This window comes from Dasypus novemcinctus, chromosome 14 (assembly GCF_030445035.2).
Source record: "Dasypus novemcinctus isolate mDasNov1 chromosome 14, mDasNov1.1.hap2, whole genome shotgun sequence".
Classification (NCBI taxonomy): Eukaryota; Metazoa; Chordata; class Mammalia; order Cingulata; family Dasypodidae; genus Dasypus; species Dasypus novemcinctus.
Window position 1 is genome coordinate 69,900,764 of NC_080686.1, and position 16,911 is coordinate 69,917,674.

Genomic DNA, 16,911 nt, shown 5'->3' on the forward strand with positions numbered 1-16,911 from the left:
ACAGTCTTGCCAGATAGATTCTTGGCAGGAAGTTTTTCTCTTGCAGTATCTTAAATGTATCATACTGCTGTCTTCTTGCCTCCATGGTTTCTGATGAGAAATTGGCACTTCGTCTTATTGGGTATCCATTATATGTTATGCATTGCTTTTCTCTTGCTGCTCTCAGAATTCTCTCTTTGTCTTTGGCATTTGATACTCTGATTAATATGTGCTTGGAGTTGGCTTGTTCAGATTTACTTGGATGGGAGTAGGTTGTGCTCCTTGGACTTGAATATCTATGTCCTTCAATAGGGTTGGGAAATTTTCTACCATTATTTCTTCAAATATTCCTTCTGCCCCTTTTCCCTTCTCTTCTCCTTTGGGACACCCATGACACGTATGTTTGCATGTCTTTGCTTTGTTTAGTTCCCTGAGAACTTGTTCAGTTTTTTCCATTCCTTTCTTTATCTGTTCTTTTTACGTTCACTTTCAGCAGCCATTTCTTCAAGCTCACCAATCCTTTATTCTGCCTCATCAAATCTGCTATTATATGACTCAAATATATATATATTTTCATTTACTGTGCCTTTCATTCCCATTAGATCTGCTGTTTTTCTGCATATGCTTTCAAATTTTTCTTTGTGCTATCAAATGTCTTCTTAATATCCCTAATCTCTTTAGCCATCTCTTTGTATTTATTAAGATTTGTTTGAACATCTGTGATTAGTTGTCTCAACTCCTTTGTGTCTTCTAGTGGCTTATCTTGTTCCTTTAACTGGGCCATATCTCCCAATTTCTTGATATGGATTGTAATTTTTTGTTGGTGTTTTGGCACCTGGCTTACTAGAGTATTTATTCTGGGTGCAGTTTCTCTCTTCAGTTTAGGGCTTTCTTGTCTTTTCTTCCTTGCTGGTTGTGTGGTAGGAGCCAAGGATGAAGTTGGTGCTGTAAGCTGTGGAGGCTCAAGCTGCCCTCATTGCCCCAGGGACCAATGAAGCTTCTCCCAACTTTCTCCTTTGCCACCTGTCAAGACAGAGCCACAGCCATGTGTAATAATCCAAGTTGTTTAGGCCTTGACTATAGTTGCTCAGAGTAATTGATGACGCTTCACCCCCTTTCTCCCCTGCCTGGGACCGGGATGGAGCTGCAGGTATGAGCAACAAGCCATGTCTGAGGATCCAAAATGACCACAGTTGCCCCAGTAGACTTCTGACTGTTTAGTCTGTGCCAGTCTTTACCTGCAGTTACCTGGAGAGGCTGAGGCAGGGCCCAGCAGCTTCCTCCCTGTTAGGGGTGGGGCTGAAGCCTAGGCTAGGGCTCTAGTCCAGTCTGGTGAAAAGAAACTGATCTCTACCATCACTGTGATTTGCGGTCAGCCCAGCTTCCCCTACTGCAGGGGATGGAGTCAAAGTGGGGGCTACTGGCCTCTTTAAGATTGGGACAAGTTCAAACTTTAGCTGTTCTTAGGGTTATACTTTAGCCAGCTTAATATACTAATCAGTAGTTGAAATAGGTGACCAACCATTTCTTCCTCCTCTGTTTTTGGGAAATGGAGCTTCCAACTCCAGCCACAGAACAGCTCCTGAGGCAGCTTGAGCCAGCAGAGTAGGATGATTATCAGCCTCCACGGCATTGCCAGTGTCTTCCCGGAGAGGCTGGTGCCGGTCCCCCCAGCTTCCTCCCTTCGAGAGATGGATGGGGCCGGTACTTAAGCTAGAGCTGCTAGAGCTGCGATCTGATCTGGATGGAAAGAAGCCAGTCCGTGCCAGCACTGATTTTCAGTCCACCCCACTTCCCCTCCTACCAGGGGTGGTGTTAAAATGGCAGCTATGGGCCTCTTTCTGACTTGGACAGATTCAAACTTTAAGATTGTGCTTTAGCTTGCCGAATTTACTAATCAATAGCTGAGGTTGGTGCCCAGCCGTTTCTTCCTCCCCCGTTTCTGGGAAGTGAAGTATCCAATTCCAGCCGCTGAATAACGTCTGGGCAGCTTGTGCTGCCAGTGGAGGTTGGGCACTGGCTTCTGTGGTGTGGAGCGCTCTACTTACGAACCTTTTCAGCAGATGGGCCGTCTCCTCCTTCCATTCTTTCATGGATGTTGCACGATGCTCTTCTGGTCACCTGGAGTCCCCGAACAGGTGCTTTAGATAGCTCTGGGTGATTACTTAACTGCCCCATAGCACAAGCTGACTCTGGGAACTCCTTACTCTGCTGCCTTCTTGCTAGTTGTCCCAGAAGTTCTGTTTTTATTTCTTCTGCATATTGAGAATCCCTAATAAGGTTTTGCCTGAAAAGGAACTCCTCTGGTTTAAATCTGAAATTAGGGGATGATTCTTCTAAGACAATAATTATTTTAGAAATGAAACGTCACTTTTTTGATATTGCATTTTTTAGCTTTTTAGATACATTATCATAGCTTACTCTGCTGATTAGTAAAATGGTATCTATTGATCTCTGTGATAAACTATCTTATAGAGCTAATAATAATACTGCTATGTAGCTCTGTAAACAGTGACAATTTTCTGAATGCTTGTGTATTCATTATCACATTTGACCTTTACATTAACCCTGTGGTGTAATTAGGTACAGATTTTTTTTTATATTATAAGTGAGTTCATTTAAGTCTCAAAGAGAGTAATAACTAATAAGCAGAACATACCCCAAACAAAATATGTAGACAGTCCCATTAGCTTCAGCAAGAACCATACGATTTAATCAGGCTTGCTTTATTTTCCTTATCTTCCTTTTTTTTTTTTAAGGCTTAGTTTATTCTGACAAGTTGAACTTTAATCTCTAATCATTCATTTACTTGAACCATAATAAATTCTAATTTGTTAGTGTCTATTGGTAAATTATAATTTGTTCGATAATTATAAACCTATTGTAATATGGATTTAAACTTAATCAGATTATAGCCACACATCATTGAATAGCAACACTGATTTATTATCTGTCAATATTTCACTAATTTAATCACCCTTTTTAAAAAATTTTCAGTTCTGAGAAATGAAAAGACAGGATTTTTTTTTTAGACTCTTTATGTAAAAACACAGGAAAAAACTCCTATGATGAATTATTTACATCTGCACAAGAGTTACCTCACAGGTAGAATTTAAGAAGAGCTGTGTTAAATGTAAAAATCTTTCTAATGACCTCAGCTCAAGGTAAGAATGATAAGAATGATAGCCACCACTACTGACCCTGTAAATTAAATATTGTTCCATGCACTTAATGAGTTAGTTTGTTTAATCCTTATAACCCTGCAAAGTAGTATTGTTATTATCTCCATTTTAAAATTGAAGAAGCAGAGACATGCAGCAGTCATATTTTGTTTATGTAATTTTTTCAGGTAAACCAGTAAGGGTCAGAGCTGGGTTTTGCTATATTCTCTCTCAAAGTCTTCTGGATATAAATCGGGAGAAGGAAATTAACATTTATTTTGCACCGTTTATATACCAGGATCTGTTTTATTTATATGTGTGTGTGTGCTTTACACATATTATCATTTATTCCTCATAAAATGCTTAAAGCATGTATATTTCCATTTGGAAAAAAAAACAAGGAGAGCTTAAGTGAGGTTCCTCAAATTCATAAAACAAAGAAAAAGCAGAATTCTTAAACCAGAATAAATGCAGAAACCAGCATTCTTTCTGCCACACTGTGTTGCCTGTCTATGATAGATATTCATAGGAAGTTTAATAACTGTTATTTATGCCTTATGGTGAGTAAAACATTTTCTGCTCTATAGTCACTGAAAGCCTAATTTAAAAGAGGAATATATACACATATAGTCAATGTAACATTTTTTATTTGCCTCAGTCATTGAAAAGTATATTTATTACATATGTAAATTATGAGGCATAATGATAAAATGAATACCTGTGAACTCACCACTCCACTTAAGAACTAGAACATTACCAGTGCAGTTGCATATCCCTGTGTGTTCTTTCTCTATCTCATCTCTTGTCTCCATCCAGTTGATAGCCACCTCCCTGAATTTTGTTTATCATTCCCTTGCTTTGAAAAAAAATAGTTGTATCACTTTTGTCCCTACAGGTCATTATGTTTGCCTATTTTGAACTTAGGAATTCTATTAGACTATTTATATAGTCATCAGGGACTCACCTTTTCATTCAGCATTATATTTCTAAGATTCATCCATCCTGCTGCATGAAACCGTAATTCATTGATTTTTCACTACTGCATACTATTCTGTTCTGTAATTATACTCCCAGTTTATTATTCTTAATGGTCATGTGGTTTCCAGTTTTTTATTATTATGAATATTTGTTTCTGTGAACATTCTGATATATGTCTCCTGTTGCATATGTACAAGAGTTTATCTAGAGTAAATACATTAGTCAGCCAAAGGGGTGCTGATGTAAAATACCAGACATTGGTTGGTTTTTATAAAGGGTATTTATTTGGGGTAGGAACTTAGAGATACCAGGCCATAAAGCATAAGTTACTTCCCTCACCAAAGTCTATTTGGAGCAAAATGGCTACTGACATCTGTAAGGGTTCAGGCTTCCTGGGTTCCTATATTCCTGGGCCCTGCTTTTCTCTGGGTTCAAGGTTCCTTTCTTCCTGGGGCTGGCTTCTCTTTCTTCTGCGTGCTGACTTCTTGGGGCTCCAGCTTAAGTCTTCAACATCAAACTCCAACATCAAAACTCCCAGAAACCCTCACCTCTGTTCTTTGCCATTCCTTTTATCTGTGAGTCCCCACCCCAATGCCCTAATCATAACTCAGTCATGCCCAGATTACAAGCATAATCCAATATTTCTTTTTGGAATTCATCAATAATATTAAACTGCTACAATAAATATTTAGGAATTCACTTGGTTGTAGTGCAGTGATAAAATATTCAGTTTTTAAAAATAACATTTATTGTTTTCCAAAGTGAACATTCCAATTTACATTCCAACCAACAACACTTGAATCCCCCTTAAGCCATTTTCTTCAACATCAGGATTTGTTATTGGACTTGTTATGGTCAGACTTCATTTTTTCCTAGTGTACAGTGAATTTATTGCACTGTGGTTTTAGTTTGCATTTTCCTGGTTACTGGTGGAATTGAGTAGTTTTTATCATCCACATGATGGATGTTCTTCTGCCCATTTTCCTGTTGGGTAGTTTGTTTTTTCTTAATGACTGTAGGCATTCCTTAGATACTCTTCCCATTATTCTTTTGTGGGTTATAAATTTTGCAAATATGTTCTCCCAGATTAGGTTATCTCTTATCATTTATAATGTCTTTAAGTGAAGATGGGGATGAACTGAACTTTTCTTTAGTGGCCACAGTTTCTTTTGCTTGGTTTAGGAAAGACTCTCCTAACTTAAGATAATAAAGATTTCTTTTTTCTCTCTCTCCTCTTCTAAAAGAACTTAATCCTTTTGAAATTGATTTCTTTTTAGTATAGTGGAAGGTTGACTTTTTGTTTCCTCCTTTCTTCCCTCCCTTTTGGCCCTTCCTTCTCTGCCCCCTTCTCCCTTCAATATAGAAATTCATTTATTCTAGCACTTCTCATCAAGTATACCTGCTTTCTTAGGGATCTGCTGTGCCCTCATTTTTCAGATTTTCTTTCTTGCTCTTTCTGGGACCTAGGGAAGGGATTTCCTTTTCCACGTGCACGTGCGCACGCGCGTGTGTGTGTGTTAAATCTCTTTCTTAAATACTTTGGTTTAAACTTGTGTTTCTGTTCTTTTAATGGAATTCCTGAGATTTTGTCCTGCATATTTACGTTTATGAAGTCTAAAGTTAATCAGTGTCTTAACCTCTCCTCCTGAACAAAAAAAGGACCTTATAAAGTTCAGTGCACATCAGTCTTATTCCCAGTTCCATGCTATTGTATTGTGTATTCTTTCTATCCTCTTAAAACCTAACAAATAGACTTCATTATTTTATTCAGTCTATAATTACTTCATGTATTAATCTTTTTGCTTAAATTTATATGTACATTTACCATTTTATTTGCTTTCCATCCTTTCCTGTATCTCAGACCTTTTTCCTAAAGTATATATCTAGAAATTTCTTCAGTGAAGACTTTTTAATGTTAGTACTCTTCCTTTCTATCTGAAAATATCTCTACCTCTCCATTAAGATAGTTTTGTGTTTGATAAACAATTCTAGGTTGACCATTATTACCGTCATAGTGGATTCTGTGTTTGGTAATCTTTCCTTGTGAGTTCCTATTTGCTTAAGTACAAGTGTTGAGGGGGTGAATTAAGAATACTTTTCCTTCTGATAGGATTTGCATTTGTTATTGGGAAATCTGTCAGTCTAATTGGCATTCCTTTGTAGATTATCTGACTTTTCTGATGACTTTTAAGGACTTAACGTTTTTCTTAAATATGATGAAGCTTTACTGCAGTATATTAGCTATGTATTTCTTATTTGAAATGCAGTATGCTTCTTGAACTTATGGATTCTTGTTTTCATCAGTTCTGGTAAGTCTCAGGTATTAGCTCTTCAAATATTTTCTTTCCATGTTCTCTTTTTTTGTCTGGAACTCTGATTAGAGTATTATTACATCTTATCTTTGTCCAAATCTAACTTGTTTTATATTTTTTATTTTCTTGCTTTTAGTAGCATTGTGGGTAATTTCCACTCTGTCTTTTATTTCATTAATTCATTTGCCTATCTGCTATTTAACTTAATCCACTTTTTAAAAATTTTCAAGTTATACTTATTACTTCTGTAGAAATTCTATTTGATTCTGTTTCAAATAAGCTTGCTTATTTTTTAATAATCTTACTACTTGCTTATTTTTCACCTCTTTAGCATCTCACATATAATTTATATAGCTGGTAACTCTAATATATAAAGTTGGCTCAATGTTTTAGCTTATTCTCATTTCTGGTAGGTTATTTGTATATATGGGTCTCTTTTATTATGACCTCATAATTGCTTAATATTAATTTGTGAGAATCATGAGAACCTGAACTGAGAATCTTATTTCAGAGAGAATTTTTTTCTGCCAGGAACCAATTGTGCTATTTGTATGGCACTATTTAATCCCCTTTTGTGGGTCCTTACCTTAGTGCAAGAGATGCAGTTTAGGACCCAAGACTTTTTCTTTTGTAATTGATGGCAAGGGTCACAGCTCAGGAGAAGCAGCACATTTTTATAGCACCACCAGAGTTCAGTATGTTATGGTAACTGTTGGGAACTATGACATGGTCATAAAAAGCTGTAGCCATTGTGTCAACCTGAAGAAACTTGTCTATTTTTGTGTGCTTTTTGTAGTAATGTTTAACTACTATGTATATTTGTCATACATGGCTTCCAAATTCAGTACTGTGCAAGAGACTGGTCTAGGCAATTACAAAAGAGACAGAATTTCCCTTAGAAAGTTCGAATGTAGAAAATGAATTAAATTTTATTCACAACTGCTACAGTATGTATCATATATAATGAATAGGAAAGACAAAAACTAGAGTAAGTCATTTGAAAAGACTGAAGTAAACATGCCTAAGAAGGTGCTGTTGATTAGACATGCTTTTGAAAATCTAGGTTTCTATTTTCTAGTGCTTGTTTTCCATATTGTCTTAGGTTTTAAAACTTCTTACCTTTTTTTCCCTTTCCTTTCCTTTTGTTCTGATACAGATCATATAGCATGGGTATGTTTGCTACCTTTGTCTAGAAGAAATTCTTCCAGCAAGGTCATTAGGATATAATATTTGAGCTAAACTGATTGAGAGGGAGTTGAAACAACCATTTTCCTCATAAATTCCAAGAGCTTTTAGATTTTAGATATTACCATTAATTTTAGCAAAGCTGGTTATGTTTTACTTAGTGTTTCCTTTATACAAAGCTAAAAATCTATTTTCTAAATTTAGCCTTTAATAGTTCTTAAAATCTTCTTATAGTCTCATCTCGTTGGATATAGTGGTTAAACTCGGTCATGGGTGTTTCACGCTATGTACAAATTCTCTAGGAGCTTCAACATGGAGATGAGGAGATTTTCTTGAGTTTCCTTTATGGTCTGCCATGAGTATAATTATGTTGAACTCATGGAGTCCCTCAAAATATACTTACATAATATATATAAAATCATATAATATTGATAACCCTTTTGCTTTCTTTACAGTTCTCTTACCCCCATTTAAATTTCTCCATTGGTTTAGTTTTTTTATTTTCTTTGGGCATTTTTTTCTTCAACTGTCAGTGGAATTATTGTCTTCCTGTTTCCATATTCAGGTAGTGTCAGTGGCTGAGTATCACCGCAGGATCGATGCTTTAAATACTGAAGAACTGCGCACACTCTGCAGACGTCTCCAGGTGCCCCCTTCAGTAGTTTAAACCCCTCCAGAGATTGAAGGCTTCCTGTTTTCAGTGTTCTTTGTCAGGGCAAATCTCACATTTGAAGGATTTGTTTTGACTGCACCACTAAAAACCCATCAGAAAATTCCTTTTTTTTTAGAATAAAAAGTATAGTACTGTCTTGGAGAGGATTATCTTTTCTTTCATCTTTTCATTTGAAAAATAATCAAGAACTTTCTGTTACTTCAGAACTGTTCTTAGTACTTTGTGTTTCTTAGAATAATGAGGAATTTTCATGTAATTTTAACATTGGAAGAATGTTGGGCTAGAGATTGAATATGTACTTTAAAATCTGAAAGATGTGATACTTTGAGAAAATTAAAAAAAATTTTTGTATAGAAAGGCTTAAGTCCTTTTCTTTAAGGCTATTTCTGTTGTAATCAATCCCACCTCAAATATCTTAATGGGAGAAATTCTTTGTGTCCTTGAGGCAGTCCTGGTTGGTAATTGGAACTACTTTACAATAGTATAGGTTAGGCACTGGAACTAAATAAATTATTTGAAATTTTGTGAAATAACCTTTGTGATTTTTATACCAAGAAAATAATATAGTCAAACTCATTTTTTTTTTCCATTTTGTGCATTATAATTTGTGTGTTTTTCTCTCCTTAATAGGTGTACTTTCATGGTTTTGCTAGACTTGCTGAATATTTTCTTTTCTTTCATTGCTGTCATGGATTTATTTTTAACATTTCACATCATCAAAATAAGGGTAAAACATGATGATGTGAAAGAATTAGTATAGGTTAGCTTCTCATCAGGAAACAATACATTTCTAGAACATGTATTGGTTGAAAATATATGGTGTTCAGTTTTGGTAAGAAATCTGTTTAAGGAACAAAATAATTTAGCAGAATTTTATTCCTGTATGGAATCAGATTCGCTGGGTATTGCTGCATTTTAGTTATCTGCTCCTTAGAATTCTATATATTTTCCAAGTTAAAAGTTTTATCAGCACTAGTTATGCTTCATGTCTTATGTTTTCTAAGGTTATTGCATTTTATATATTAAAATAAACTCCAACAGTACAGAGTATATAATAGTGAGCTTTTTTAAGTTAATCAACATTTTTAGAAATAATTTTAAGAGTATCAGTGAGATAATTTCCATCAAGCAAAAGTATGTATTCTTTTCAATACATCATTTCGGTCTGATTTTTAAAAATTGATTTGTGAACAGTAATTTTACATTTTATTGTTTGGTCTACCTAGATTTTAAAAATTCCAATATTTAAGAAGTAAAAAAGTAAAGGTTTTTTTAAATAATGGTAGTTTTTTACAAATACATATCAATATATTCAATGAAAAGAAAGTTCTAACTTTTATTCTACTCTCATTTAAATTCATTTTTTGACTTCCAGGAATTTTCCTTAATTGTTTTTGACAGATTTTATGAAAAAATATTGTTTTAAAAAGTGCAAATAAAAAGCAAGCAAACTGGCTCACTTTGGTCTTTTAAGAGGCTAAATTAAAAGTTTGCATACAGCTATCTCCTTTTCAATAGAAATAATGGAATTTATCATCCATTACTAGCCCTTCCTTCATATAATGAATGAGAAAAATGCCTGCTTATAGTATAAAATCTTTCTACATCAGCTATGCCATTGTTACTAAATGGAGCAGCTTTTTCCTTATAAAATCTTGAGTTAAAGCTTTAGCCATTGTTTCTAAGGTGCAAAGTTCTCTCAAACGGCTGAAAGTTTTTGAAAATATGTCACAATTTTATATTCATATGCTGCTGCTGTTTACTTTTTTAGATTACTACAAGGGAAGACATAAATTCAAAGCAGGTTGCTCCACTAAAAGCAGACCTGGAGACTGAATCTTTTCGACCAAATCTAAGTGATCCTAGTGAACTCTTGCTGCCAGAGCAAATTGAAAAGGTATGATGTGCCCATGATAGTAAAACAGCCTGTTTTCAGTTGTTTCAAAAATTGAAGCAGCAGAGTTACTGCTACTGCTGTCCCTTCCATGAAGAAAAAGTAGACAAAATGCTGCAATTGGTGTAATAGAAGGTATAATAAGGAGATTTAGGTAAGTAGACACCAAAATAAAGTTACTTAACAATTTATGTGAGTGACTGACTATATTAGTCAATATTTGAGTTCTTACTGTGCTTTATGCAGATTATTTCATTTAATTATCACAACAGCTCTAGGACTTGGATATTTATGTTACACACATTTTAAAAGTAAAAATAAAGAAACACAGGAATAGGTTAAGTAACTTGTCCAAGATCATACAGGTATAAAGTATTGAACTTGATTTATAACTCCAATAGTCTGATTCCAGAGCCTGTTTATACGAGAGGTATTTTAATAAGCAAGGTATTTTTGTCAGTTAAAAGACAGGGAGCACAAGCAACAAATGATCCATGTTTCTTGTTTCTTTTCTAATGTGTATCTTGTTCAGTATGATTCTTTCCATGGACAATTAATATTTTGTGCTAAGAAATATATAATTACTTTTCAAGTATCACTGAGAAAGCTAAATAATTTCTACTGTTTATTTGTTTTTTGTAACCTACATTTAAATTACAACTGGCTTTAGTATCTTAGATATTGTCAATAAGCTATCAAGTAAATGTTAGCATTTTGTTTTTCAAAGCTTACCAAGCATCTTCCACCAAGAACGATTGGCTATCCATGGACTCTTGCTTATGGTACCGGGAAGCATGGCACAAGCTTAAAGACCCTTTATCGAACAATGACGGGTTTGGACACCCCTGTGCTGATGGTTATTAAAGACAGTGATGGGCAGGTAAGAAAAACTTACTAGATAGACACATTACTCTTTAAGAGTTTAGAGTAACAACAACTTTTTTGGGCTCCTTGACAAAATACCATTTTCATCAGTACATTTTATTAAGTACATTTTATAATTATTAACTGATAATTATTGAGTCCTTCTAACATGCATGGTAATAGTAAGTGCTACAGAGGATAGATACAAGTATGAATAATTAAGAGTTCCTGCCTTCAAGGAAATCAGGCTGGTAGAAAAGATTTAAGTACATCAGTATTTCTGATGCTAAGCAAAATATGCTAATTGTGGTAAGAGCCCAGAAAAAGTGAAACGGGTGTTTAGAGTAAGTGTTGCTCATATTTATATGGGGAGAGATAAGAATGAACTTGGAAACTGACAGAGTCTTTTAAAACATGGGTGAAGTTATAGAGAGTTCAAAAGCACGGAAGAGAAAGAGAAATATTGGTTGTTCCTAAATGGCAAGCTCAGGTCAATTACCAGTATTGGAAAGTAATAAGATGGCGGAAAAGCAATATTTATTAGAAACAAAAACAAAAAACTCTACCACTACTACTCACACATTTAGCATTATTTGCCAGACACTGGCTAACCATTAGCTTTATATCCATTATTTTATTTAATCGTTAAAGCCCTATAAGGTTGATATTTTTATTATCCCTGTTTTAAAGGTGAGTTAACTTTTACTTAAATGAGGGTTCATCAACTTGTCCAAGGTTATATACCCAATAAAAAGCATATACAGCAATGAAAATTAATGAATTATTGTTACATGCTATCATAGATAAATGTCAAAAGCAAAATATTGAGTTAAAAACTAAAACCAGACACTAGAGTATCTTCTTTATGATTCCATATATAGAAAATTTAAAAATGGGCAAAACAGCCAAATAGTAAAGGCCTTTTTCAGGCAGTTGGAGGTGGTAATACAGAAAAGACATAAAGAGAATTTCTTGAGTACTGGTAATGTTCCATTTTTTAGTCAAGGTGAAGGTTAAATTCGACTTTGTGAATTTCAAATTGAGCTATACATTTACATTTTCTATATACATGAAATAACCTTTTATTAAGAAAGTCTGTTTTGAAAGTTAAGGCTATAAAGATAAAATATCAGAAGAGACAGTGACTATAAAGATTATTTCTTGAACTCTCTGCACTCCTATTTTATGATGAGGTGCATTAGGCCCAGAACATGTCTAGATCTCTTATTCAGTCATTCTCTTATATGGCATCTGTATGTATACTTTGCAAAGCCAGGGCTTAACAGGTCCAAACTTTGCTGACCAAAGTTCTGCCCTCATGGAGTTTATTGATTATGGAAAAAATCAGTATAACTTTTTATAATAGAATGTTTACATTTACTGAATGTTTTTGCTTCCCTAAGTGTTAGAGTCCCACAGCAGTATATTATCCTTATTGTACATACATTGTGCATATGTCTTCCTGAAGTGTGTTAACTACTTGTTAAGATTGTCTTGTTTGTTATAAGCATTTTTCTTAGATGGTATGAAAAAACCTTTTTCCCATTGAGAAACTGATGCTCTGAACCTGACAGTAATGTGAGCTGTATAGCAACTGATCATGTTTCCCTTTTGTCTTGCTTCTAGGAAGCTCAGTAACCTGAAATACTCAAATATGTGTGTGTTTAAAAGACTTATCGTTGTCATAATTATATTCTCATTTTCCTTGATTCTCATTTCCTGTTGAACATATATTTTCTGCAAGCATCCTCAAATCCTTTCTGAAAAGAGAAGCAGGGTATAAAATCTTTAAAATGCAAGTAGATAATGCTTGTATTCAGATTTCTTTTTTTTTTTTCATTTTATTTATACATATATGATGAGATAATGCTTAATGAAACAAATTAGTAGTCATGTCTTTGAACATATCTTTTTTTATTCTTAGGTTTTTGGTGCACTAGCATCTGAGCCATTTAAAGTGAGCGATGGCTTTTACGGTACTGGAGAGACCTTTGTTTTTACATTTTGTCCAGAGTTTGAGGTAAGGACTCAAATACTCCAATTATAAAGAGGTGGCATAATGAAAAGAGCATGCCCTTTCATATTACTTACATATGTCCCCCACCCTTGCTTTACTAACTGACAGTTTAGCCTTTCTTTGACCTTTTTGAGCTTCAACATTCTGGTAGATAGAATGGATATCTTAAAACATGGCAGAATTGTTTAAAAGTTAAATGAGAACATATGTGTACAACATTTGGCATGGTGCCAGACAAACGTTAGGGATTCATTAAGTAGTATATATTATTATTGTTCTGTTTATAAATTGTGATTGTGAAATTCCTAGAAATTTTTAATGACTAAATAGGTTTAATGATGTAAGATGTAATGATCTAATGTAAGACTTGGAAATTTTAAAAATAATTACTTGGGGGAAATGGATGTGGCTCAACCAGTTGGGCTCCCGTCTACCATTTGGAAGGTCCAGGTTTCAATGCCCAGGGCCTCCTGGTGAGGGCAAGGTGACCCACACGGCATGCTGGCCCATGCAGGAACGCGGCCCCACGCAGGAATGCCGGCTGACACAGAGAGCTGGTGCAGCAAGATAACACAACAAGAGACACAGAAGAGAGAGAATAAGAAGATATAGCCGAACAGGGGAGCTGAGGTGGCGCAAGAGAGTAATTGCCTTTCTCCCACTCCAGAAGGTCCCAGGATTGGTTCCCGGAGCCGCCTAATGAAAATACAAGCAGACACAGAAGAACATACTGCAATGGACATAGAAAACAGACAATGGGGGCAAGGGGAGGGGGGGGGATAAATAAAATAAATTTTTAAAAAATAATAATAATAACTTGGATTAACTGATTTCTTTTTCTTTACCCTGTATGGCAGTCTTAACTGTGGCTTGACCAATTTAAATGGAGTACATTCTAATGCTCATAAAGTCTAAGATGTAAAGATATAAATGAACTTCAGTAAATATGTGACTCTGCTTAAAACATTGACTACCACATCAGCATCTTAGCACATTGAGATGCAGCATGACAAATAAAATGTTCCCTAAGAGATAAAATTGTATTCCAATCTTGAGAAAAGGAATCAACAGAGTTGGGTAAAAAATAAAGTTCTTTAAGGAACAGTTTCTATAATGAACAAAATAGGAAGGATTTGATAGCCAGGAGAACCTCTGTTAACCATTTAATGCTCTACTGCTTACCCAGTTAACCATTCCCTACATAAAACATTGACTGATGACTATAGTTAGCAGGGAATTTGTGGACTGCTCTAAGCACTGTACATATCAATGCTTACCACTTGTTTCAAATTTTCTAAGCTTCAGTTACATTTATTCTCAAACCTTTTAATGCTTTTTCTATCTGATACTATTTAATGATCTTAAGTAAATGTTATATAACTATGAAAATACTAGTGTTAGAAGAAAGTTTATTTTAATAAAACCTATAATGAATGTTTTGGAAAAACGATCATAATATTATGATGTTCTTTAATCAGTTGTGACAAATGTGTCACAACAATGTAAGGTATTAGGGTGGAGTGATGTATGGGAATCCTGTATGATACGCATGATTGTTTGGTAAACTCAAAACTTCTCAAAATAATGATAAATACAACTTTAATTTCTTTAAATTCAAATGAGAAAAAAATAGATGTATAGGAATAGCAGGAGACATTAAAAATAAAAAATAGAAATAGAGATTGCTTTACAACAGTCAAACCAATCCTACCTCTCCCACCTAGTTTTTCTCTTCTGCTTCTTATGTCCTTATAATGTCCTCCTCTTTCCGTAGAATATTCATAGATCCTTAAATTACAAGGTTTCATCCTGCACTTTTCCCTCTTCTACGTGCTCTTCCTGAGCCAATTTATTAACTTAATCTAATTTCAAATAACCCTTTAAGCCTTGCCTCTCTCCTGACCTCTTCTGGTTTATAAAGTTTCTGCAGCTAGATTCTGTAAGTTCAGAACTGCTCTTAATTTATCCCTTATCTCAGCAAGTAACAATAGTATTCATCTAGTTGTTTAGATAGAAACCTGGGGCATCTTTGATCATTTTTTTCTCATTTACTCAAACATAGCCAATAACTAGGTCTACCCAATTCTTTTTCCTAAATACCATACAGTAACCAAATATAAAGAGTCCTCACATTTTCCTCTAGTAAGAAGACTCCCCCCTGCCCCAGCCAAATATTTTGGTTCAACTGAGTATATTAATGTTGAGGGGTATAAATGAAAGCCAAATGCCTACGTGTAATGTTTAATTCATTATTTTAGATACATATACATACTTAAAACTATACTATATAAAACATGAAGAAATTTTGTCCTTTTTCCATTTTATTTTAACAATTTTATTTAAATATTTCTAGCTTATATTAGTTTGGTCTGTTTTTGAATTTTATATAAAAGGAATCTTTCCGTATATATTCTTTTGTGTCTTGCTTCTTTCATTGGGCATGGTTTTTTTTTTAAGATTCAGCCATGCTGTTACCAGTAAAGTAGCTACAATTTAATCATTTTCATTGCTATAGGTATTCAATGTTATGAATCTCCCACAATTTATCTGTCCATTCTATTGCTGATGAACATCTGTATTGCTGTATTGTTTCCAGTTTGGACTATTATTAATACAAATATTCTTCTATGAACATTTTAAACACCAACACGTATTTTCAAGAGTATATCTCAAGGATGAACTCTGCTGAGTCGTTCTGTTTTTCTACATAATGCCAAACTTTTTCCAAGTGGTTTCTAATTTATATTCCTACTAACATTATAGAGAGTTCCAGTTGCTCCACATTTGCACTAATACTTGGTACTTGGTATTTTAAGACTTTAAAAATTTTGGTCAATCTGTTGTTACTTTTATTTATTATTTATTTTCTTTATTAGAGAAATTGTGGGTTTATAGAATAATCATGCATCAAATACAGGGTTCCTATACCTGGTATATATATGATTTTAATTTGCATTTCCCTGATTGTTGAAATTTGGCATATATTCCATATATTCATTGTGTACTTGCATTTTCTTTTTTGTGAGGTGCTTTTTTCTACTGTATTGTCTTATTAAATTGTGTGAATTCTTTATATATTCTAGATCCAAGTCCTTTATTAGTTTTATAGTTTTCCTATCCTGTAGCTGTCATAGTTAAGCTCTTTATAGTCTTCTTTTATGAGGAAAAGTTCTTAATTTTAATATAACTAATAATACAGATATTTTCACATTAGTGTCTTAAGAAATCTTTTCTGTTCTGTAAATGAGAAAGTTTGTATTCTGGCTTTTTGGGTTTTGGGTTTTTGTTTGTTTGTTTGTTTGTTTTATTTTCTTTTGTGAACCATGTATCCATTATGTCATTTCAATGCAAAAATGGTATTTTGATTAGTAGTTAAAAAAAATAAATATGAGTTGCTAAAATTTACTATTAGGTGTAAGTAAACTATCTATAACAGATTAGGAAAAAATATTTTAAGACTATTAAAATCTAGAAGGTTTGACCTCAGATTTCTCCAGTATCTGTAAGTTCTTACTACTCTTTAAAAAATTTGAAACTGGAAAGCATAATTATACATGCACTATGGGCATGGTATAAACAATGGTTGATCAAATCCGTACCCAAAGAAAAGACCTTGTCACTTTTTTAGAATATTATCAACTTTATATACATTTATGTCTTTAAGGTTGAAATAAAAGTTAATGGCATCTATATCAGGTTTTTTTAACCAATCCTCTGATTTCTTTTAACTTTTTACATTAACCAACCAACAGCTGGAAAGAGAAGTATAAACAGATAACAAGATTTGAGGAATTGGAATTGATTTGTAACAAGATTTGAGGAATTGGAATTGATTTGTAGTAGATTGT

The 16,911-nt window shown here is 34.0% G+C and overlaps 1 protein-coding gene across 23 annotated transcripts in view; it reads left to right on the forward strand.

Moving 5' to 3' along the window:
* OXR1 (oxidation resistance 1) overlaps positions 1-16,911 on the forward strand; it is a 531,828-nt gene that overhangs the window by 506,483 nt on the left and 8,434 nt on the right. For 12 of the 23 annotated variants that reach the window (XM_071207987.1, XM_071207997.1, XM_071207988.1 and 9 more), the window contains 3 exons: positions 10,060-10,185; positions 10,910-11,062; positions 12,971-13,066. In XM_071207987.1, coding sequence (XP_071064088.1) covers positions 10,060-10,185; positions 10,910-11,062; positions 12,971-13,066 — 375 coding nt within the window. Of the gene's footprint in view, positions 1-8,180; positions 8,262-10,059; positions 10,186-10,909; positions 11,063-12,970; positions 13,067-16,911 lie in introns of all 23 variants that reach the window. The other 11 variants (XM_071207984.1, XM_058275906.2, XM_071207986.1 and 8 more) reach the window with 1 other exon arrangement.